Below are 24,855 nucleotides of genomic sequence, written 5' to 3' on the forward strand. Positions count from 1 at the left end.
TCAGCTGTCATTCCAAGACTGGAATGAGGATTGTCACATGTAATCCCATGCACACCTAATGCATCCATTATTATAACATCCAGTTGCCCAGGACTACTGGCATTTAACTCAGTTTTAATTTCCCAGTTCCCTTCTCTGTTGCAATCCATTTTCAGTTCCCTTTTGAACTCACCCAGCACTCTCTCTCCCAGGCCTCCCAATTCCATGTATGCTGTCTGGAAAGCCTCAGCCCTCTCTCTATCCAGTGGCTGTTCTTCGCCATTGATCATGATAGTGCTGCATCTCTCTAGGATCCTCTCTGGGGCTCCTTTCATCACCAGCAGGAAGCGTTTATCATTGGGGTCTTCAGTCTCATGGATTGAGAGCTGTGTGCACCATGAAGATGGAATGATTGAAACATTGTATGGTCCCCTTCAGTTTCCACCATAACTCACCAACAGCTAAATTCTGCCCTCAGATATGCAACCCCCACTGTGATGGCAATAGGAATTGGCCATGCTTGTCTGACAGCAGAATTTGGCCATAAGAGTCCATTTAACTTGGAGCCAAGAAATATTTCTCCTCCTCTTTCTCACTAATGGTATGTTATCTCTTCTGAAGTGATAAATCTGGTCTTTGATAGAATGAAATACCTTGGTATAATGTCATATACCAGATCACTGTGTGATCGTAATAAAAATAATTAATCTTATTTTAATAATAAGATACAGGTGCCCAAACTTGGCCCAATCTTAGGCAGCACTTTCAACTTTCTCGGAGCCTGACAGCTGTCAATACTGTTATTTCCATAAAATGGTGCAGATTGGATTCACCTTCATCTTTAATATGGAGACACTGTTTATAGAAACGATGAGTTCCTACATACAGTGCTCAAAGCAGCTTGGCCACACTGCATGGGCTACAGCTCCATTCTGTCTTTCATAATGTAACCGGAATTCCCTGGAACTAATTGCATGGCCTTGCATGAAAGTCCCAGCAGGGTAGCTGCCTCTATGGAAATACGTGGCTTTGGTTTTCTGAGCTTAAACTGTATAGGATATTGAATTTCTCCATTAATGTCACCATGTCCCAGGCACTAACACTGGGTTGGACAAAGATATGGATTGACTGGTTCATTTTCCAAAAAAGAAAGTCACACCTGGAATTTGTTAGTAGAATTGAAAGGAATTTCGGCCAGTTTTCTGTTCCGTTTTCTAATGCCCATTACATCACCCAAGATTACTTCAGCAAATTTCAGCAGGGCTGTTTCTGAGGCATCGCCCACCACAACTCTCTGTGCAGAGAAGAGCAAACATGTATTTTTAGTAGTAATACTTTTTCACTTTCATCCAAAGAGCTGAAATAACTTTACACACGTGTGTGATAGAAAGCATACTTTCTAATGTAGCTGTCACCCTGGCAGCAAAGCACCAAGCAATCAGTAGGAGAGATTATATTTTCCATCCTTCTCTTGAATTATGCCATGGGAGCATTTGGGTTGTATTGCTGTGGATTTTATTAATTGTGGTCCTTAGCGTAGTGATATTGAGCCATTCTTTAGGGTTGCTGTTGTGACAAAGCTACCGCAAAGAGATGAGATTTGCATTTCATTCCATGGAAGTGAAAGATCTGTGGCTGTTCTCTGCTCTGCTGGAAGCTTTATAACTCTGCTCTGGGGCAAATGAATGTTCTACCCTCTTAATGTCAGTGCCTCGGTTTACCCAACTGTCAAGTGAGTTCCATTGCATGTCCCAGAATCAAGAGTAGAGCCCAGAAATCTGGAGTCCCCTGTTCCAATCAGATTACAGCGTATAACAAATGCTCTACAAGGAAATAACTCAGAGCTCTTACCCTTGCTATGTTCTGATTAGTTTAGATTAATAGTGTGGAAAGACTATTCTTGATATTTGAGCTGTTTTTTGACTTAAATGATTATTGCTTTTGTCTGTTCCCACTTTATACTCCTTTCAAGGGTAAAGCAAAGAACACAAAAGTGATGGGAATTTTAAAATGAAAGGCAGCACTAAAAACAAAGACAAACTTTGCATGCAATCTTTTCAGTGGGAAAAGAAATGAGCTAAGAAAGTAGCGGATACCTTCATTATTGGAATGTTCTCCTGTCCCGGTTTGAATTCGGCCCGATTGCAGAGTGTTACAATCTTTGATAAAGCTGCCCATGATTGAGAACTTTGATCAAAGGACTGGGCTGAAAAGAAGCAAAAAAACCAAACAAACATTGCAGCTTTTTAGATACTGGCTAGTGGAATCCTTATGTTAAAGCAGCTGCAGGAGAAAACAGCCATTTGTATCAAATATTGGTATATAGAAATTCAAACCATGTCTTCCGCCATGCACACCACCCCTACCTCCCTACCAGTCCTGCCAGAGTTATTTTGGTCAAGACCCTTTGTTTGTTTAGTGCTGAAGAGAGAGGATGAATTGGTACTTCCTAGACTGAAGAATTCTATTTATCCAGAAAACAGCTGTAGGACAGGCTCCCTTCCCCCACCCCACACAATGTGCCTTAACCTGATTTAGTAAGGACCATCTCCAGGGGTGAGATTGGAGTTCAGGTTCCATTCAGTCCTTGCCATCTCGACTAAGATGGTCAACAAGGTGTGGGGGGGAGATTTCTTGTTACCAGCTGAATTGCTTTTTCTGATGTGGGTGCTTGTCCAGTGGGACCTGTCCTGAGTCCCACCAGCCAGTGTGAAGACAGTCCACGAAAGAGCCACCAGATGATGCAACTACAAGTCATCACCATCAGCCACAGCTAAATCCAGATTGACATCCACCTTGTGGCATGTCTAAGCCACGCTGTTGCCCTTCTCCAACTCCCATATATATTTACTTGTTTGTTCTTCACTGGTATCAGCCGCGTAGATCTGATCGTCGAACCAAAGATGGGCAACAGTCATCCTGTTCTGTGTGAGGGTCCCTGTCTTGTCAGAGCAGATGATGGAGGTCGAGCCCAGCGTTTCCACAGCTTCTAAGTTCTTTACCAGGCAATTCTTCTTTGCCATTCGCTTGGCTGTCAGAGACAAACTCACCTAGTGGAATGGGAGAATTTCAGCCCCCTGTTAGTGAGGTACCATTACAGTGAGCAATGTAATAAAGCCATGCACAATGCCATTCCATGGATGGTAATCGGAGCTTGTTTGAAATTTCAACTAAAACATTTTTTCAAGGGAAAAAAACTGAAAAATTCAGTAAAATTTTTATATTTTAAATGAAGAAAAAATGGGTTTTATTTTCCAAAAAACTTAGCCAAAAAGTTTTTTTTTCAAAAGATTTTTGGTTTTTTGGGTTTTTTGGGTTGAAAATCCAGAAAATATTCACTGAGCTTTTTGGAAAAAAGTCCTGAAATTGTTTGTTAAAAAATGATATTTTTCAACCAACCATAGTCCTGCTAAAGCTGTAGGTCCTGATTCTGATCTCCATTATGTTCATGTAAATCTAGAGTAATTTCATTGATGCCAGTGAAGCTACTCCAGATTTATAATGGTGTAACTGAGATCAGAATCTGGCCTCTAGTTAGCAAATACTGCATCTGGCACTGAGGTTCATGTGTGGTTAGAGAAGACTACTGCCTTGATGATAGGAGGAGAGCATGACAGCCATTAGGAGAATATTTCAAGTAAAAGGTCTGGAATTTGGGAGAAGCTCGTAACTGCAAAGCTAATGGTAGCTGACATTACTACTAACTTTGTCATGATATTTCTGAGGTGACCATCACTGTGGTGTCCTAGTACTAATAATTATTATAGTTGTTTGTCACCAAAGATGACTGACAATGGTTTCACATCTTGAGTATGGCTGTGGCTAAGACCACCGATGTGTGAGTGGCAGTGAAGTGCACAGGTAGCTCGATGCCGAGGAAGGGATTAGTATACTATTACTCATGGCACTCAGAATACTTTGCACTTCTTTAGTGCCTTCTATCTGGGGCTTTTGCAATGCTTATAACTGTTACTGCACTGAATCTTTCATACACACATGAAGTAGTAATACCCCCAATTTTACAGATGCGGAAATGGAGGCAAATAGAAGGGAAGTGTCTTGCTCAAGGTCATGTAGCAGGTCAGTAATGGGGACAGAAATGGTACCCAAGACTATATTAAAGGGTGTGTTGATGTGTACACATATGTACATGGGACTGTTGTGCTGAAGTCTTTGAGATTAAGGTCTCTGTTAATTCTGGAGTTCCCCATCTTGAATTGGGAAATTCCCAGCTCTGAAAAGATCTCTGTAAGGTCTTCTCAGGGCTGGCATGAGTTCACATGAGGTCACCTGTGAATACTTGATCTTGCAGCAGCTGTTGCATCTGCTAGAAGATCACAAAAACTAGAGATAGCTGAACACGGTGATATTGGGTCGGGAGTTGAGTCTGGATTTTCCAAAACCTGGGCAGGTCCAAGGCCCCAAAGTTCATATGGATTGAAGTAAACAGTTCCATCCGTAGCCCATTTCTCAATAAGAGTGCACCCATTTTAATCCTAGCTCTACTAAGGGATTATGAGAATCGGGGATCCCCTGCTGTCAGCAGGACTGCAGGAACCTAGGACTTGGCCCTATGTTACTAGACCACCTTGTACTGTGATGCACACACTGACATGAACTCTGGTACAAGCAGAAGCAAAGCTGTATAATGCATGCTTATGGCTTATATAGACTTACAGTAACTGTGGCTAGCAGTCCTTCGGGCACATTGGCCACAATGATGCCAATAAGAAAGATGATGGAGTCCAGAACCTTATATTTCATGGACACGGCAATGATGAAGAAAAGAACCCCAATAGAAACAGCCACTCCTGCCACAATATGCACAAAGTGCTCAATCTCAATAGCAATGGGTGTCTTCTCATTCCCAACTCCAGATGCCAGTGAGGCAATGCGCCCGATGATAGTGTGGTCCCCAGTGTTGATTACCATGCCAGTGGCAGTACCTGGAAGAAAAGAAGAGGTTATCAGCACAGTGTGGGATTGGTTCCCTAAGGAGAATTTCAATTAGTAAAGAAATATAATATTACTGTAGCACCTAGGAGCTCATGTCCTAGACCCAGACCCCACTGTGCTACGAGTCTCGTGTGCAATATTGCCCTGATATTAGGGACCTTTGTCAACGTTTTATTTACAGGTACTTCACCACAGAAATGTCATCCATCTCAGAAATCTGGAGGGATTATTTACATAAGGAAAGGGAGGGTCTCGCAGTGTATTTTCATCAGTGTTGTTCATTAATTGTACTGCAATAGCACTGTAAGGCCTCAGTCAACAATCAGGGACGCATTGTACAGAGTGCTAGACAAGCGTAGTAAATAATTATATATATATGGCACTAAGTACTTTTTGTTTTCCCCTCTAAAAGAAAGAGCAACTTCCTCAAGCATCTGAAGCACTTCTTTATGGGCAGCTCTGACTTTACATGACTTAGGATAATGATGGGAAAGCCAAAAGCAAGGAGGAGTTGATCAGCTATTGCTTCTATCTAGCGCCAGACCAGACAGCCACAAATACACGTCAGCTGTGAACTTAGGTAGAACTTAGGGCCAGCCCAGTACTTTGAGTTTTATTTTTGTTTGCATGGTGTGTTTCTTTTTTGTAATTGCCTATTTGTTTTTCTTTGTCCTAAAACTTTCTGGGGATTCCTGCAAAAAGCACTATTGAGAATTAATTAGGAGCAGGTATGATGTGGTGCCTATACACAAGCAGCTTCTTCAGCCCCGTCCTTCAGTCTGCAGGTTACCTTCCAGGCAGGTTGTAGAATAGAATGCAATGTTCTTAGTCTCCAAGGGGTTTTCATGGGTGAAGTCGCAGGAACGGCTTTGTGGTTCTGATTCCCCCGTGAGGGAGGAATTATCCACCTGTCAGTCAACAAAAGACACACTCATGCAGTTGGCAACCCTCGCGTTCGTACACCTGTAAGGAAGGGCTGAAGCAATTGTGGTGGTAGATGGCAGGGATATGGTAATCAGAAGACTCTAATTGTGTTCCTGGTAGGAGAGTATGACAGGGCAAATGCCTCTATTATCATGGAGATCAAGTCAAACCAGTGTAGTGCCTACTGACTTGGAGGGAAGCATAACTCAAGTAGCTACCTCCAACGCTGCAGAGAGGTTTACTGGGTCAGTGCTTCCATTACTGCCCTGGGAAATAGCATTGGCAGGAGACTGGCTGGGGTATCATGATGCAGAGATGCTGCACTTGACTCTCCTTGGAGTGGAGATTTGTTATAAGTAATGGGCTTTTCTGTCCCATGTGCAGCGTGTGCCACAGTGGACCTTCTGCACAGGCACAGCATACATGTAAAACCAAGGTTTCTATTGGCTGCTGAGTTATCCTCTCTGTACAAATGGTCTCTCCTTTCTTGCAACCTCTCTGAAAAAAGTGGCATAAACGTCACATCTCCTTTTTCATCCCTACACATCCTAAAGCTGGTGTTTACCTTACACCCCTGAGCAAAGATCAGACGGATGTCAGCTGGGATCCGATCTCCACCTTTAATCTCCACCATGTCCCCCACCACCAGCTGCTCTGCAGACACTTCCTTCTTCTCTCCATCTCGGATGACAAGAGCTTGCTATGGGACAAGAGAACAACAAGAGTGTAACCAGTCCCACATCCTCCATGTCCTTCCTGCTTTCACCATGGGTGAAATTCAGCCCTGTGCAGAGAGCCGATACAAGGCCTGTGTACCACCTATCCCTGTTTTTGAGCTCTGCTCAGGGACTGAATTTCACCCTTACTGGTTCCCCTTCGTTATACATCAGCATAATTCCTTTCTTCCTCATCATCTACTGAATTCCATGTAAGTCACCACTGAAAGATCACCAAGGTCAGCTGATAACACTTAGCACTTGGTATAGCACCTTTCATTCAAGGATCTCAAAGAGATTTACAAGGGAGGCAATACTATTGCCATTTCACAGATGGGTAAACACAGGCACAGAGGTTGTCACTTGCCCAAGATTATGCACCATGAGCAGCAAAATTGGGAATAGGAATGGGAGGTCTCCCTTGCTGTAATCATACTGCTGCCCAGCTCTCTTTGGTGAATTCTTTTTTAATTCAATTTTCAACCTGACAGAGCAGTAACTCCATATTATGCTGCAAGCTCATTGGGAGAGGTGCCTGTTAGCAATACATGTTCATACAATGTCACATATGCTTGGCACTCTGGATAATTGTTAACATTAGCCTGGGTTACACTAGTAAAACAAACTAAAGGATCTCATGTTTGAGTAAGAAAGAGGATAAATTGCCCAAGACTGATCTGGACCCTTCTGGTGAAGGATGGAGTTTGGAGAAAAATTAGTTCCCAACTCTTTGTATTCTAAGACTGGATTCTGCTTCTCATCCACCGAAAGCCCTGGGTGCTGAATTCTGTTATGGGAATACCATGAGCAAAGCCACTATTGAGGGAAAAGGGAAACTTAATTCTCCCTTCGCTATTAAAGAGGGTGCCCACTCTAAATACAGGCCATTGAGGCCAGTTTTGTGCCATTAATACATTTAGTATCTTCAACCTCCAACTGTTTCGATCCCTTGCTCTTCAGAAACAAAGGTTGGCCACTCACCTGTGGAATCATTTTACTGAAGCTGGCCATGATGTTGGTACTTTTAGCCTCTTGGTAGTAAGCGAAGATACCAGTGAGGATGACAACCAGTGCGAGGACTACTCCCAAGTACAGCTGACCAATAAGAGAAATGATTCCAGTTAGTTTAAAAACAACATTTACTGTTGTTCCTGGTACAAATCATAATTACACAATTTGATAAAATAAACTCTTCAGCCAAAGGTGGAACTAGTTTAACTGGTTAAGAGAAAATTTGGAATTCTACTGTCTGCTCATGCATGTTAATAAGCAGTAAGGACCAAAATGGCTCCTCAAATGACAAACTAGGATTTTAAGAGTTTTCATAAGAATCTCATCTGAATGGAGGCCAAGCCAGCTGTTTGGGGGTCAGGGTGGAAACACATGATTAGAAGGCCGGAGGTGAACTACAGCCTTCTACTTCACTACTAGGTGAAGACTGGATGCTCATCCAAACTTTTGAATCTTTTGAGTTTAGAAGTCAGGCTCCAGAGCTCACAGGAATAAGTGCTTTCAGGAGAATTCCAGTAATTCCTGGAAACCATTGGATTGGGAATAGTAACTGAATAGCCTTATGATACTTTATTATTTCTTCATCCGACAAAGAATACTGAAAGCACCTACGTGACTTTTGAAAATGGAACTTAGGCTTCTAAATCCTTTAGGTGCTTTTGAAATTTTACCCCAAACCAGAAGATGCAGAGGCCACCATAAAAATGAACAAACCCCCACCACGTTTAAGCTGTGTTTGTTTGTTTTGTGTCTTCAAAACCCCATCTAGCCTAATCTCCAGAATAAAACAAGAACTGCAACCAACCCACCAACCAGAACCAGACAAAGAGAACATGCTCCAAGGAGAGTTTTTACCCCAAAAGAGGAGAAGAGTCAGACTCCATAAAGTCCATTAGGGACTTCACTGTTGCACTTGAAAGTGCTTAGATACTATGGTGATGGGTGGCAGTACAAAAGCCTAAGATAGATAAAGAGAGAGCAGACAGAGTATACCAATAAATCTGTCATTTATTGGAATAATTTAGTACTGAAGTAGGAGGATTGGAGACCCCAGCTCTCTAAAAAGCCCTACCAGACTATAAAGAGATGATGACCAGATAGCTGGCACAGTACTTACATTGTCAAATGCTGAAGCAACACCTTGAGCAACCTGAATCCCGAAGGCAATCCAGCAGAGCAAAGCCCCCACCCATAAGAGGATCGAGAACCCTCCCACCATCTGCTTGAGGAACTTAATGATTTCAGGAGTGGATTTAGGAGGAGTGAGAGCGTTGGGACCATCTCGGGCCAGAATCTCTGCTGCTCTTGCACTAGTGAGCCCCTGCAAATGCAAAAAACATTGTAAACATTGAGTCGGACAATACAGACTTCATATTCAAAACCTGAAACTTTGCTTTTCTCTCTTTTTCCCCTGGGACATAGGGGTTTGATTATCCATAGTCTATGACCTTATATTTTCAAGGTGCTTTCATACCTAAGTATTGTTAATGCCAAGACGTGCATGTGCATCCCCCATGGGGGTCAATAGGAAGTCAAGTCCCATGGACTTCCACTAATCACCTCTTGAAGTCCCTTTCAGCACAACATTTCTATGATTCTGTATTGTTTTACTGATGCCATCTGTTTAGATTGAGACCTATCTGACTCTGAATACCGGGTCCAAACTCCCTCAGACTCTGGGAAAGTTTAGATCAGGTCCAAACATTGGGTTCAAGCTTTCCAATAGTGTTGATTTAAAATACTCAGAAATTTCTTTAAACTTCAGAGATATTCATATCAAAATCCAGATCTGAATCACTCTATCTGGGCTGATCTCTGTTTTCATTATCTATTGTGAGTTACTACATCCTGCCTATAAAATGTTTTGTTTTAATAATGACGGTGGGGCTCTTACAAAGCCAGCTGATATCAGTGTTTTTCCACTGAGCTCAGTAGGTTTTAGATCAGGCCACATATGAACTAAGGATATTTGATTCACACTGTTCCTTGCTCATATCTTACTCACTCACCTTGCTGATATTTGTAGTGTACTTTTCCTCCAGCTCTTCTTTGCTGAGTTTGTGGTCATCCTGAAGGCCAAAAGAAAAAGACAAAAGAAGTGAGCAGACTGTCTTAAAGTTGAAAGTGGGTCTGAAAAATTCAGTATGTCTGGGGTTGAAGAGCACTAGAATTGCCCTGGGTTCTTGGTGACTGGTCCAGCTGCCAGTATATGGTAGTATGCCTCAAAGAGTGGTGGTAAATGCTTAATCCTGCAAAGAAAAGCAAGAGCCATTCCCGTAACACACACAACTAATTATGCAGGGCTGCATACTTGGAAGATGGAGTGGGAAATTCCTCTTTCATGGTTGGTTTCAGAGTAGCAGCCGTATTAATCTGTATCCGCAAAAAGAAAAGGAGTACTTGTGGCACCTTAGAGACTAACAAATTTATTTGAGCATAAGCTTTCGTGAGCTACAGCCATGAGTACTCCTTTTCTTCTTTCATGGTTGCAAGTCATCCATCTTCTTAGACACGAAAGCATAATTTCTATTTTGAAAAACTTGAAACATCAGACACAACAGTGTTGGGAAGCCATCTATATACAAAAATAGACACAGGGCAATCTTTTGGCTTAGCACGAAATGCTGAGAGTAGAGATGGTCAGGGAATGTTTTTTCTCAAACCCCCCCCTTCCCCTCCCACAAACAGTTTTTATCAAAATTTCAATTTTTTCTGAGCAGCTGTAGCCGAAGAGCTAGGACTTCTGGGTTCTAATCCCAGCTCTGCCATTTACTCATGGTGTGACCTTTTACAAGTCTCATCACCTCTCCATCTATCCAAATGAGAAACGGGTGTCACAACAAATATCAGCCGCACAGGGGTGTTGTGTGTCTTAACTGGTCTTTTTGTAAAGTGCTTTGAGCTTGTCAGGTTTTAAAAGCTAGTGGAGTGCAAATTAGCATTGGGAAATGGTGTCCACATTTTTCTGGCACTTCTGTAACTCCCTCTCCACCCAGCCTCCTCCACACACCGCAGGGTATGTCTACATGGCAATCTGAGGTGTGACTGCAGCAGAGCCCTGCAACCTGACAGGACCTGACTCCAAGTGTGAGGCTCGGGTCAGTTCAGAAAACAACCTGACCCTCTCGGTCTCAGGTCAGCTCTCCTCCTCCTGCCTGTAGGGTTGGCGCGGCAAGGGCTACGTGCCCCGCTCCTGCTGGCCACCGCCACTTGGCTGTGCTGTGCACACCGAGGAGTTACAATGCCTCTCGTTCTGCAACACGCGCACAGTGCAGCAGGGGGCAGAAGTGGGGCACACAGCCGCCGGCGCACATGGCCACTGCTATGCCAACCCCATGGTCAGTAAGTGGTGGCAGCGCTGACTCAGGTTTGGGGGGAAGATTTAGGGTCAGGGCAGAAGACGACTTGACCATCTCAGGCTTGGGTCCGGTTGGGTGGACTTCGGTCCGAGGAAGCCTCTGAACAGCACTCCATATAACCCCGCCTAGTGCTCTGGAGGCGTACGCAAGCGGCTAGCTTGTGCTCATGCGTTTTCACCGCTACTGTTACACCAGGCTAGTTCAATCGAAGCTAGCTCAGGTGTGGCTGCACATCCTGCAGTTACACCTCCGATTGTAGTGTAGACGTATCCTGTGTGATGCTGGTTGTGATGAATAACTCTGCTTCGTTTAGATAAGATAACTAATCTTAAAATCCGCTGATACTGTAGGCCTCAAAACACTAAGCACTGTAGTCAACATGCTGAATTAAGAAGTGCTACAGTGTCTGTGTGTGTCCTAAAAATTGTTGCCCTTATCTGATAGGAATGGGGTCTGAACTGTAGCAGTAACATGTCTTGTATGCAGTCATGCAGTGCAGTCTTCTCGCCAGAAGCAGCAGGTTATTACCATTGGTAGAAAATGGAGGTTGTAGGGGGAGACTTGAGAACTTTTCCCCTGAAATGACATCCCATGAGTTTAATGCACTTGATTAAATGCAGGGTGTAGCTGCAGAGATGGGAATTGGATTGAAGGAAGGAGGAAGTACAGAGTTCAAACAGGTTTCAGAGTAACAGCCGTCTTAGTCTGTATTCGCAAAAAGAAAAGGAGTACTTGTGGCACCTTAGAGACTAACCAATTTATTTGAGCATGAGCTTTCGTGAGCTACATGGATCCGATGAAGTGAGCTGTAGCTCACGAAAGCTCATGCTCAAATAAATTGGTTAGTCTCTAAGGTGCCACAAGTACTCCTTTTCTTTTAGAGATCAAACAGATACCATTCAGGAAACAGTATGGGAGTTTTAAATGCTTACTGTAAAGGGATGTTCTCAGGGTTAGCAAACAGGTCAGACAATCCATTAACATGACAGCAGTTTTCCCCCAGTTCCCCTCATAACAGCATAATTTAAAAAGAGTAGGAGGGGCTGCGAAGTTAATGTGTTGGAAAACTAGAACAAACTGACTGTCATTCTGCAGGAACAAAACATTGCATAGATATCTTCTGCATGTATGTTCAGTCAGCCCTGACCCCTGTGCCCAGGAAGTACACTGATCGCTACAAGCGCACTGCTCAGATACATGGCTCACAATAAAGTTGGCACCTCACACGTTTGACCCTTCTGTATGAATCCATGGGTTGCTAGGGTTAAATATGGAATATTGGGGGAAGGAGAGAGGATGGCTTTTTTTTTCAATTCCATGTGGTGATAATTCTTTATTTTCCATAAATAGCACCTTTCAGAGCTTGCAAACTTTAATTGGGCCTCACAATACCCCCATGAAGTAGGCATATAGCCATTTTACATATGGGGGAACCGAGTCACAGTGAGGTTTATGTGGCCAAGGACCCCAATGAGTCAGATGGCACCCCCACAAATCCTTTAACTATACTTTCTTTTCAGGACTATAAAAGGCAGAACTTACATCAGAGGTGTTAAAATATGACAGTTAGTGAGATTATTAATGTTTCCATTTTATCCTGTTGGAAATCTAGTTTATTGGGGTGTAATTGTTATTTAATTGTATTACAATAGAACTGAAGCACCTAGGTTATGGATCAGAGGCCCATTGTGCTAGGCATGGTAGAAACATAATCCAACAGGAATTTTGTGGACTTCATTTTGGTTTTGGAGAGAGACATGGGATAAAATTTTCAGAAATGCACAAGTCCCACTTTCAAAGTGACATAGGCACCAGAGAGCCTAAATCCTGTTGAGGTTTGGTACCTAATTCACTTTTGAAAATGGAACTTAGGTTCATAAATCACTTCAGAACTTTTGATAATTTTACCCATAGTGTAGTACTCTGAACTCAATCTTAGAAGCCAAGAACTCTCAAGTTCTCATCTCAGCTCTGCCACACTGACTCTCTGTCGCTTTGGCTGAGTCAATTAACTTCTCTGTGCCTCAGTTTCTCCATCAGTAAAATAAAAATAATGAAAATAACACTCCTTCACTTCACTGGGGGGAGTGGGGTGGATATTGAGAATCAATTACTTGGTGTTGGTAAAGACCTTTGAAAGATTAAAAGCACCACGGAAATACAGCTATTAGTGGAATCCTTGGAAACACGTTTGTGGGAACTCACTGCCCTTTGAAGGTTCTGTAATGATGCCTAGCTCTTATCTCATACTTTGCACCAGTAGATTTCAGATCACTTTATAAAGGAAGTCAGTATCCTTATTCCCATTTTACAGGTGGGGAAACTGAAGCAAAGAAAGGGGGAAATAACTTGCCCCAAGTCACCCAGTAAGCCACTGTCAGAGCTCGGAATAGAACTCAGTTCTCCTGAGTCCTAGCCCAGAGCTCTAGCAACTAATCCACTCTGCAATCTTTCAGCCTGAAAAAGTTGCACTTCAATCTGGTACACATTTTAAAGACCTATTACCAGCTTCTGAACTGAGAGGTCTGGCTTCTGGCTTTCTATCTTTCTGTCAGTCTGCTCTGTGCCAATGGAACCTTACCCAAAGAGGTGATGGTGAAATCCTGCTATAACCACTTCACCTAGGAAAATGCAGACCTGCTGAGAAGTGCTGGGAATAAAGGAGATACTGTTCCTACACCAGCTAATTTCTACAAGAATCATTCTGTTTATACAGGTCAGTTTGATCCTGCATCATCAACAGGAGCAAGATTAGGCACCCCACCCTTCACCCCCCCCAAAGGACACTCACCAAGTCCAGTTCTTTCTTAAGGTCTTCTGTCTTCTTGCTTTTTTTCTTGTTACCTTTCAGGTCTTTGTACTTTTCCTCTTCATCTTCCTTGTCTGTTTTCTCCAGTTCCCGTGCGCCATGGATCTCAACTGAGTAAATGTCAGACCTTTTCTAGAATCAGAAATGAGAAGGCAAGTTAGGTCTAACTGGTCTTATTATGCTTCATGTCGCCATGTGATCATAAGGTACTGTAGTTAACGGGAGTCAGGGAAGTACTGTGCCTCGTCAGGACCTCTAAGTTTTCCCTATTTTAGAGGTGGCTGCAGCCTCTTCCTCCTGGGAACCTGATAGTTCCTGGTGCTGTCCTCTACCTGAAATTTCTATAGCATTAACGTACACTGTGCCAGCTACAGCCAGATCGTCAGCTGGTGCAAATTGTCATAGATCCATGGACTTCAGTAGAGATATGGCAATTTAGGTGAGTTTGAGGATCTGGCCCTTAGAGTAAAAATATTGCTCAAGATCCATTGCCAATGCAACTCACTCAAAAATCATGAGTCAGGTCCCAAATAAGTCATTAGATTGCCTTAAAAATCATGAAATTTAAAAAATAATAAAATGTGGGATCTTTTTTATTTAACTTCTGCTGTTGGCGTATTTAGGATTTGTGATTTCATGTTTAACTTTTTTAATTTCCCAAATAGAAGCTAAGATTTCATATTCACCTGACTCCAGGAGCTTGTACTTTAAGAAAAAAACCCTAATATTGTCACACTCATGACAAAATCATGCCATTTAGCACCACTGTCTAATTGGCCTCTCAGTCATATAGTGATACCCTGAGGCAAAAACTGCACTCACTAGTTAGAGTCATCCTCTTGTTCACAGAATCCTGGGAGATCTCTGCTTCCTTGTGCACAGAGCACAGAACAGATCCGGAGCTGGTGAACTGTTAGCCCAGTTTTTGCCAGTTCTCTGCAGGGTCTATTCAGTAGTTAAATAGCAACCCCCAGAGTAGAGAAGCTGCCAATCCTATTTCACTGCATTAGATTTATTGATAAGATATTTTCTTCTGCTGCCTCCTCACCATAAGCTAATAGCCCAGACTTAAGGGCAGGCTTCCTGTATTGTTAATTCACCAGTTTCTATAATCATAATTCCAGATCATAATTATTCTGTAAACTGCATGCCATTCCTTGGAAGAGTTATTGGCTGACCCCATTCTCACTGGATTCCTTTGGGATTAATCTTTTGAGTTTCAGACTGAATCATACTTATTGGCTGAACTTCAGGTAGTGGCTTGTTCTACTTCGCTATGTTTGTATACAATGGGGATCTAATACATATATGCAGACTTCTGCAGGACACTTTTCCACGTTTGGACTTCCACACTGACAGAAGCAGATTTGTTTAAAACCGAACATTTTAATTAAAAAAAAAATACAAAGCCAAACAGCTGAAATAATGGGTGTGTATATCATCTGATAAGCACATCAGAAAATATTAATTCCTATGTTTCTGAACTTAAAAACTACCCAAAATAACCACATTTCAACCCCTAAGTGCACTTGAGTGTGAGGAATGCTGCAATTTTGACCAATTTTGTTTTTGGAGGTGCATGGGGGGTGGGGAAGGGGGCAGGTGGGAGGAGGCAGTGGGGAAGAAGTTTTCCCCATGGATATTTTAGGAGTTGAATTCCCAGAACAACCACTTCTAGGACATTTCAGTTTGTTTGATCATAGACATCCCAGATAAAGGCTTTCTGTTATGAGGAGTTCTCTCTGCTGCTTTTCCAAAGATACACAAGCTGGGGTTATCTATTGGAGTTACCTTTTTCGCTCTCATCCTTCTCTACCTTCCTTTCCCCATCCCACCAAAAATCTGCTCAGCTTTTCAAGTCTCCATGAAGAGAGGAAACCAGGAAACAACTCTATGGACTATAGTAACTTTAGCAGACATAGGAGAGAAGATTCATGGAGATAAGTAAAAGCTAATGAATTGTTCTGTCCTCCTATGCAAGATCTCCTTTTAGTTCCCAGAGAGGTTTTGGGGTTCCTCCTTTTAACCCTGAATTCTCAGATCTTTTCATATTGGCTTGATCCTTCATCCATTTGCAAAGGAGACATTCTCAACAGTATTTCCCCTATCAATTTGATCTCTCTGATCTTTTGGGTTTAAAACACTTAGCATTAGAACTGTTCACAAAGACAGAGTGAAAGACAGAAACCTCTTTGGATCTCCCATCATTATGAAACACAATAACCTGCATTTCTGACCTATTTTTCTCCTGCCTTAGCAGGCATGTATACAGCAAACCAATTCAAACATACATACATTTTTAATTTATCAAATAAATTCTATTTCTTAGAGCTTAGCAGAAGAAACCAGATGTTTATATAGCTGTTTCAGTGAATGCTCACTCACCTTTCCCATTTTTGTGAGCTTATTCCTTCCCCGCTCTAGTGAAGCAATGGATCTCCCAGGCAGGATGATATATACCGAGGTAAGGTGCTTGGATGAAAAGGAAAAGTGGTGTGAACACACAGGATGCAAGTAGCTCAGGATCGTTTGTGGCTGTCAGAGTGCAAGAGCTCGCAGGGGTTGTAGCCTCTTCCCAACTAGAAAGCCAATGTTAGCTGGAATCCTCCCCACACTTAGGCATCCTTCAGGCAGGACAGGTTTGCCTTCCAAAGCCTGTGGGAGAGGGTGCTGTTTATGTCCCTTTATAAATAAGCACTTGCTCTGCCACTCCTCCCCTCCTCTTTCAGATCCAGCCCATCTTCTGCTTCACCTGCAGTAGGGTGGAAAAATACCACAGTAATGGGCATGTGGGTTTCAGGTCAAATAGCTTCTAATTATTCCTTTGCAATGTTTGCTTCCAACTGAGGAACAGGTACATTATTCACCTTGTTAAAAGCAATGAGTTTCCTTCAGAGATTCGCCAGCATTGACCTCCTGCAAATGATTTCCGGGTGTCTTCAAAACATGTGGTGGGGCAGAGAGGGTGTGAGCAACATTTGCCGTTTACACTCCTTTAAGTGATCTGACGTGTAGTATCTGCATGGGGTCTCTAAAAATAACATCGCTGTGTCATTCAGGTACCAACATGATAGGTGCTATCTATTCGGTCAATAACTCTGGATTGTAATATCATGGGGGGGGGAAGTGCTCCTTTAAAAGTTTGTACTTTGACTTTTCTGTTCTTGGTGTAGATTGGGTGTGTTTGCTCTGATTTTTAACCTGAGGTTGTAAAAAAGAAAGGCAGCTGCTGCCCAGGGCTTTCTAAGCAAGTGCAGTTACCAGAACAGGATAATTTTTGTAAGTGTTTATCTTGCATCAGTCACAAGCTCTCCAAGTGAAATACCTTATGCTCCGAGAGAAGATTTATGAAACTTCTTATACCTCTATTCTGCACGTAGGAATGCATGCATGCCATGCATCCACGTCTGGAAATTCTAACAAGCAGTGTCCGTTGGTCTGCACATGCTCAGTAGGTCTCCTCGTACTCCTGACCGAGGGCATAAGAAGCAGTGCGGGCTGATGTCTCTTCAGTTCCTTCATACCACTGCTGACCAGAGTTGAAATCCTATGTCTGTAGATTTCTGCAGTTTTTCTGATAGAACCTGTAAATTGATTTGTAAATAGTTTTATACTTCATAGCTTTTATATTAGTACAGCTAGAGTTTTATAGTATAGTTAATATACCTCATTTTCCCCCGTACTGGGGACTCCCTGCCCATGGTCTGGGACTATGCCCAGAATCCCGGTGTTCAAGAATTGTATCTCCTGCCCTTGCACCTTCTCTGTGAGTGAGGATCACAAACACTGCCTCTATTGCTTGGGTGAGATGCATATCTCTGCAAAGTGCAGTATTTGTTGCTCTTGAGTTTCATCTAAGGAAACACCTTATGGAGAAGGCTATAAGGCTCCATACTGATTCAGACCAGGGAGATCCCCTGTTCATTGGCCTCAACAGATGAGGAGCACCCCCACTTCCCCAAGTATGAGCTTAGAAGCGGAGTCTGGAGCTCCTAAGCCCAAGGACTCTTCCTCCAGGGCTTTCTGTGAGAGAACATGCACACTCACAATTGCAAGGACAGATCCCCATCCAGGACCATCCACAAAAGACGCGATCCCTCCCTGAGCCTGTCGAGTGCAGTTGAGCCTTCATGCGTCGATCCTAAGGACCAGCACCACTGAAAACCTCCAGGCTAGAGGGAAAAGAACTGCCAGTTCCATTGGTGATGCCAGCTCCGAAACACAAGGACCGTCACCCACCGGTTCCATATAGCAGTGCAGGTCCACACTCATCGTCAGTACCAGCTTGCTTGTCCAAGGACCATACTACCTCCTCAGGTGTGCTAGAACCATTGGTCCCAACTGCAAAACCCCCTAGACACCAGGACATATGGAGTCTCTCGCAGTCTCCCATCATCTCCAGCCCAGCACTCCTGAGGAACATTATTACCCCCGAGGATGATACTACTTCAGCGTCTCAGAAAGTGCCTCATCTCCAACCATCAGGAAGGCGTGCCCCAGAAACTGCACCACTATCCAAGCTGCATACCTTCCAGATGCTCAGAGCTCTTTTAACAGACAACCTCAGCAGGCACTTCTCTATGGGCTATTAGTGGGAGATTCACGACTCTGTCCTGGAGAAATATTCATTAAGTAAAGTACACCTCAACGGGATCTCTTTGTGTCCCAAATGAACAGAAAACTTCCAGAGGAGCTATGGGCCACAGCTCCGAGGGTGACACTCTCCTTTTGTCATGGATGAATGATCTCAGGTATGCCTTTCCTCCCATTCCCCAACTACCACACTTCCTGAGAAAGATCCGTCACAACTGTCCATGAAAGTTGCATTCTTAGTTGATATCGCATTGGCCAGGAGGGTGAGCGAGTTGGGACCCCTCAAGGCAGACCCTCCTTACATGGTTTATCCCAGGGAAAAGTATCCATTTGCCTTCATTCTAAGTTCCTCCTTCCAAAACCCCACACTTTTTCCAAAGAGAGAAGACTTCATTCCCTGTATGTCAATTGTGCCCTGCAAAGCACCCAACCTATCAGAAAATCAGCAAGACTTTTTCTCGCCATAACAAAAGGTCATGAGGTCAAGCAGTATCCTTTCAGAGAATCTCTACGTGGATTTCTGGGTGCATCATGAAGTGCAACAGGTTAACAGACATACCTCGTCCTGACAGAGTCAGGGAACACTTTACAAGGGCACAAGCCGCCTCTACAGCATCCCTGCAGGATATTCCAATACTAAACATATGCAGAGCAGCCACCTGGAGTTCCATCCACATGTTTGCTAGGCTTACACACTCGTTCAGGCCTCTGCTATGGATGCAATATTGGGAATTACAGTACTGAAAGCATCTTTGCTGCCGGCTTCCTCATATCACCCTCCAGTCTGAGCAGTGCTTGACAACAACCCACATGTGGAATACACATAGGGACCAGTACTCAAAGAAGAAATGGAGTTTACTTACCTATAACTGGAAGTCCTTTGAGATATGTGGTCCCCATCTGTATTTCACTACCTGCCCTCCATCCCCTCTGCTTCGGATCCTTTTGGATTCATAGTAAGAAGAGGAACTGGAGAGGTGTCGGATCGCGCTGCCTTTTATGCCCTTGTTCGGAAACATGAGGAGATTTACTGAGCATCTGCAGGCCAACAGACACTGCTTGTTAGAATGTGTGGACTCCAGAGCATGGCACACGTGCATACCCATGTGTGGGATACAGATCATAGAATCATAGAATATCAGAGTTGGAAGGGACCTCAGGAGGTCATCTAGTCCAACCCCCTGCCCAAAGCAGGATCAATCCCCAACAAAATCATCCCAGCCATGGCTTTGTCAAGCCTGACCTTAAAAACTTCTAAGGAAGGGGATTCCACCACCTCCCTAGGTAACGCATTCCAGTGTTTCACCACGCTCCTAGTGAAAAAGTTTTTCCTAATATCCAACCTAAATCTCCCCCACTGCAACTTGAGACGATTACTCCTTGTCCTGTCATGGACATGAGGACCACACATCTTGAGGAACTTCCAGATATAGGTAAATAAATTCTATTTCCCATCATTCAAAAGCAATGGTAATGTCTGTGTTTGCTGATATTTGGTGGAGGAAATAAAAACCAGGAGAAAAGGTATAAAATGCTTACATGACTTCTAACTAGGCCAGAATATGAGAAATGACTCATTCCACACATCCCCTCGTATTCTAGATTTCATTAAAGTATCAAATCAAATATGGGGAAGATTCGTTTTTACTGTTTTTTTGGAAAAATGCATCCCTTTCTAACGGGACTGAACTGGTCTTACAGTAAGGCTGAGTATTACAATAATGGGCCATTTAAATGGCATAATTCAGGAAACTATTGAATTGCACTGTTCTGTATGCTGCTAAGAGCCATAATTGCTAGCATGAGTTTTGAATTATGATAGGAGATTAAAGTTGTTAATCTAAATCACTAACACTGATCCTTTAAAAATATATAGGCTGTAGTCCTATTGAAATCAACAGTGAATCACTTTTCTTGATTTCTATAGAAGCAGGGTCAAATCCTTGCTGTAATAACCAGGAGCAAATTCCAAATAAAATGGGGGTCAAGTCTCTTCAATATGATGACTAATATTCTGAAACTGAAGCAGATTCCTTTTCCAGCTTCCTGATTCCTGGTTCATGTTTCCTAATTCCCTGTCCTCAGCATGATTCAACTGGCCCTTGGATCATGTGGTCAGAGGCACCAGATAAATATACAAATGGATAAATGGAAAGGCTTTTATTCTAATTTTATTTAGGGCCCAGTTCTGCTGTTGATTTAAGTGAGACAGGATTGGGCCCTTAATGGGAACAGCTACAATATAAACTCTTTCATATGTAAATAAGTAACTGGGATTTCAAAATACATGTCATTCACAAAAGTAATACTCTGTTCAACATCTCCAGTGAGTCCAGACCTGTAATTTAGTACACTGCAATGAAATAAACCTACACATTGCTAAAATACACACCAGGGACTAGAGAACTAGAAGCCTGGGAGACACAAACACAACAAAATAGACATAAAAACAGAGAATTGGGACTGGAAATAGTGAGGGGAAAATGTACTTGCAAATTGGGAAATGGAAGCCAGGGATCTGATTGAGTTGGGAACTAGGGGATGCAAGGGCAAATATATCTAATTTGGAAATGATAGGATGAAAACTGTGCGGATGGGCCTGCAAAATAGAAATTGTGAGCCAGGAAGAACAATGAGCAGGGGACGCGGAGTTGTAATCCAGAAACAAGTAAGACCTAGTAGATGGAAATCAGGATTTGGTGGCATTGCGCATTGTGACATCCACAGATTTGCAAAGATAAAGGTCAGACTAAGATTTTTAGTGGTTATTCATGGTTTGGAATGTTATCTGTGCCACCCTAGCAGGTTCTGCAGGCAAAGAATAGGAGATGGAAGAAATGTAGTCTATAAATTGTGACCCTTCTGCCTGAGGATCGGTGTTAAAATTGCAGATTAGCCATGACATACAGCAAAAGAGCATCCAAAACATTTAAACTGAGTTTACCCGCGGTTTTTGTACTATCTTAACTCTTTCATTTGGAGCTGTGGTTTTATTATTGAAATAGTTACACTTGGACACCCCCTAGTGTAGTTGCAACTATAGCGGCTTAAAGGTGACTTAGACCCATATATTTTGTTCCCTTAAATTTATAGGAATAAACCCTATTGGCATAGCTGCATGATGGGTTTGTAACCTTGTAACTACTGAGATTTCCAACCGATATAGTTAAAGCAGTGCAAAAACTGTGTATAGACCAGCTTTTAGTGAAGCAGGAAACATATTCTGCCAGACCATCTGCACTGCCAACTACTATTAGAATTTTAATCCAGTTCAAGAAAAGGAATCCACATAATCCTTAGAATCACAAAGGAAACAACACTACTTTTATAGAATTTATAAGAAACCATATTTAGTTCCCCAGGCCACGATGAGGCTGAGATGAGATAACATAGAAAGAGGTTAGGGTTGAGGATGTTGCTTTAGAGGTGCCAACCAAACGTTCATCCTCCTGTTACATGGAGTGGTATTTGAGTGATCTCTGTGCTGTTTGGGCAATATCTATCTTGTAGAAATAGTAGTGGTGATTTTCAATAAAATTATGTCCGAGACTAGTTATAGGGATTCTGTCTTTTCATTACATGTGTATCCCACACCTAGCACAATGGGGGTTTAATCCCTGATTGTGGCCTTGTTGTGCTATGGCAATACAAATAGATAATAAGTCCATATATTGATTATGAATCATGTTTATTCCAAATTTTAACTGTTTTCAAGCTCACAAACTAACCCCAATGGCCACTAAGATATTTGTCATTCATGAAATATTTGGAGTAGCCTTCAGCCTTTGGGTTGCTTGCAAAATGTTCATTATTTGTGCTGAGTGATTGGTTTCCTAAAGCATATAGTATAGTTTCCAGTCCCTAGATAGCTATTTAATGGTAGGATGGTGTGTAGCATAGTGAATTATTCATTTCCTGGCATGAATCTGAATATGAATAAGCCCTTCATGTTTTAAAATCAGTGAATCTTTTGGAATTCTTGAACCTTTTCACAAATACGCCATGGTTACTCAAGAACTAACAGATAATCACTGATACAACTCTTCCTTCCCCATCAGCAGCCCCAAATGATAGAGACTCAAACTCCAAAATGTTTGAGTTTATTTTTTTTTAAATGTGTACACAAAATTAGAGGAACGCTGTCAGTAAATGTAGGCTGATTATTTAAGCAAACTTAATATTGTTGCCTTCTGGAGGGGAATTAATCTAATCCATCTATGTAGCTCCCATCACCGTAGCATGTAAAAAAGGAAATTAATAGATGTTTCCTCTAAATTCTAAACATCTGTCTAGGAAAATAATAATCCAGCCTTTCTAATTATTACATTTTGTTTTGTTTTTCTCCTGTATTGAAATGTGTGGGCCAAATTCTTACCTCATCTATGCCCTTGTGCAATTCCTATTAAAACCAGTTGACACCCTTGTTTTGTTGTTATGTATTTATATCGTGGTAACACCTAGAAAACCCATTGTGCATGGAGCTGTACATAGGAGTAAAGCAAAGACAATCCCTGCCCCAGAGAGCTCACGATCTAGCATTATGACACAGTTCAACAGGTGGATAATGACACATTAGGTTAGCAGTGATCCTACTGGGATCCAGGAAGTGTAGGTTAGCAGTGATAGAAGGGACATTCAGTTGTCTTGGAGGTGGAGGAGAGATGGGAGACATTGGTGAAAGTGTTTGCGGTTCAAACCTAGGATCTAATGGATTTGATGGTTGTCTGCAATGCCAGCCCAGCTCTGCACTCTGTCGCTAATCTGCAAAGCATTTAACCATGTGCTTAGCTTTAGGCATCAGTGTATGTTCCATGGATTTAAATGGGACCTAAGCAGATGCTTAACTTTCAACATATGCTTAAGTGTTGTGCTGAATAGGGATGGCCTTAAGCATGTTAAACAAACAATGTGTAAGCACCTAGAGAATAATAGGGTTATAAGGAATAGCCAGCACTGATTTGTCAAGAACAAATCATGTCAAAAAAACCTACTTCTTCCTTTGCCATGGTTACTGGCCTAGTGGATAAGGGAGAAGTAGTAGATGTGATATATCTTGATTTTAGTAGGGCTTTTCACATAGTCCCACATGAAGTTCTTAAAAGTAAACTAGGGAAATGCTGTCTAGGAGAAGTTACTGTAAGGTGGGTGTACAACTGGTTAAAAGACTGTACTCAAAGAGTAGTTATCAAAGGTTCACTGTCAGACTGGAAGGGCATATGTAATGTGGTCAGTCCTGGCTCTGGTGCTATTCAACATTTTCATTAGTGAGTTGGATAATGCAGTGGAGAGTATGTTTATAAAATTTGCAGATCACATCAAGCTGAAAGGGGTTGCAAGCACTTTGGAGGATAGGATTAGAATTCAAATGACCTTGACAAATTGGAGAATTGGTCTGAATTCAACAAAATGAAATTCAATAGAGCTAAGTGCAAAGTACTTCACTTAGGAAGGAAAAAATCAAATGCACAGTTACAAAATGGGGAATAACTGGCTCGGCGGTAGTACTGCTGAAAAGGATCTGGGGGTTATTGTGGATCACAAATGGAATATGAGTCAACAATGTGATGCAGTTGAAAAAAAGGCTAATATTCTGGGGTGTATTAGCAGAAGTGTCTGTACGTAAGACATGGGAAGTAATTGTCCTGCTCTACTTGGCACTGGTGAAGCCTCATCTGGAGTAGTGTGTCCAGTTCTGGGCACCACACTTTTGGAAATATGTGGACAAATTGCAGAGAGTCTAGAGGAAAGCAACAAAAATTGTAAAAGGTTTAGAAAAACTTTAAAAGAATTGGGCATGTTTAGTCTTGAGAAAAGCAGGCTGAGGTAGGACCTGATAAGTCTTCAAATATGTTAAGGGCTGTTATAAGGAGGACTTTGGTCAATTGTTCTCCATGTCCACTGAAGTTAGGGCAGGAAGTAATGGACTTAATCTGCAGCAAGAGAGATTTAGGTTAGATATCAGGAAAAACTTTCTCACTGTAAGGGTAGTTAAGCTCTGGAACAAGCTTCCAAGGGAGGTTGGGAATCCCCGTCACTGGAGGTTTCTAAGAACAGGTTGAACAAACACCTGTCAGGGATGATCTAGGTTTACTTGGTCCTACCTCAGTGCAAGGGGGTGGACTAGATGACTCCTCAAGGTCCCTTCCAGCCCCACAATTCTTTGATTCTTTCTGCTTAGGTGCTTTGCTGAACTGGAGTCTCAGCAAGGCATGTGCTTTACTTTAAACATATGAGTAGTCCTTTAGGTTTCAGTGGGATACTTATGTGCTTAAGTATCTTGCTGAATCGGGACCTGCATCCCTAACAATAGTGTTGTTGTGTCATACAGAGATCAGCAGACATCTGTGTGGCCTTGTGAATGGATCTGTGTTTTTATGTGGTTTCGCAAGCCGCTGTTTAGAGGTATCCTGCTTCCCTCTCTGAGGGAGTCAGCAGGGGGGGCAGGAGTTAAACAACAACCCCAGTTTTCATTCATTCATTGCCTTAACAGTAGCAGTGGGTCTGAGCC

At 42.5% G+C, this 24,855-nt stretch overlaps 1 protein-coding gene across 2 annotated transcripts in view; it reads right to left on the bottom strand.

The window, feature by feature from the left end:
* The window catches only part of ATP12A (ATPase H+/K+ transporting non-gastric alpha2 subunit), a 34,058-nt gene extending 10,857 nt beyond the window's left edge, over positions 1-23,201 (bottom strand). Inside the window, exons 1-12 of one of the 2 annotated variants that reach the window (XM_077840035.1) lie at positions 23,193-23,201; positions 13,737-13,886; positions 9,596-9,655; positions 8,704-8,907; positions 7,557-7,670; positions 6,425-6,559; positions 5,726-5,843; positions 4,657-4,925; positions 2,831-3,029; positions 2,076-2,185; positions 1,139-1,273; positions 173-365 (exon numbers count right to left, since the gene is read on the bottom strand). In XM_077840035.1, coding sequence (XP_077696161.1) covers positions 173-365; positions 1,139-1,273; positions 2,076-2,185; positions 2,831-3,029; positions 4,657-4,925; positions 5,726-5,843; positions 6,425-6,559; positions 7,557-7,670; positions 8,704-8,907; positions 9,596-9,655; positions 13,737-13,886; positions 23,193-23,201 — 1,696 coding nt within the window. Of the gene's footprint in view, positions 1-172; positions 366-1,138; positions 1,274-2,075; positions 2,186-2,830; positions 3,030-4,656; positions 4,926-5,725; positions 5,844-6,424; positions 6,560-7,556; positions 7,671-8,703; positions 8,908-9,595; positions 9,656-13,736; positions 13,887-16,139; positions 16,149-23,192 lie in introns of those variants that run through there. The other variant, XM_077840036.1, reaches the window with a different exon arrangement.
* Between the last annotated feature and the right edge of the window lie 1,654 nt (positions 23,202-24,855).

Source organism: Eretmochelys imbricata, chromosome 22 (genome assembly GCF_965152235.1).
Source record: "Eretmochelys imbricata isolate rEreImb1 chromosome 22, rEreImb1.hap1, whole genome shotgun sequence".
Classification (NCBI taxonomy): Eukaryota; Metazoa; Chordata; order Testudines; family Cheloniidae; genus Eretmochelys; species Eretmochelys imbricata.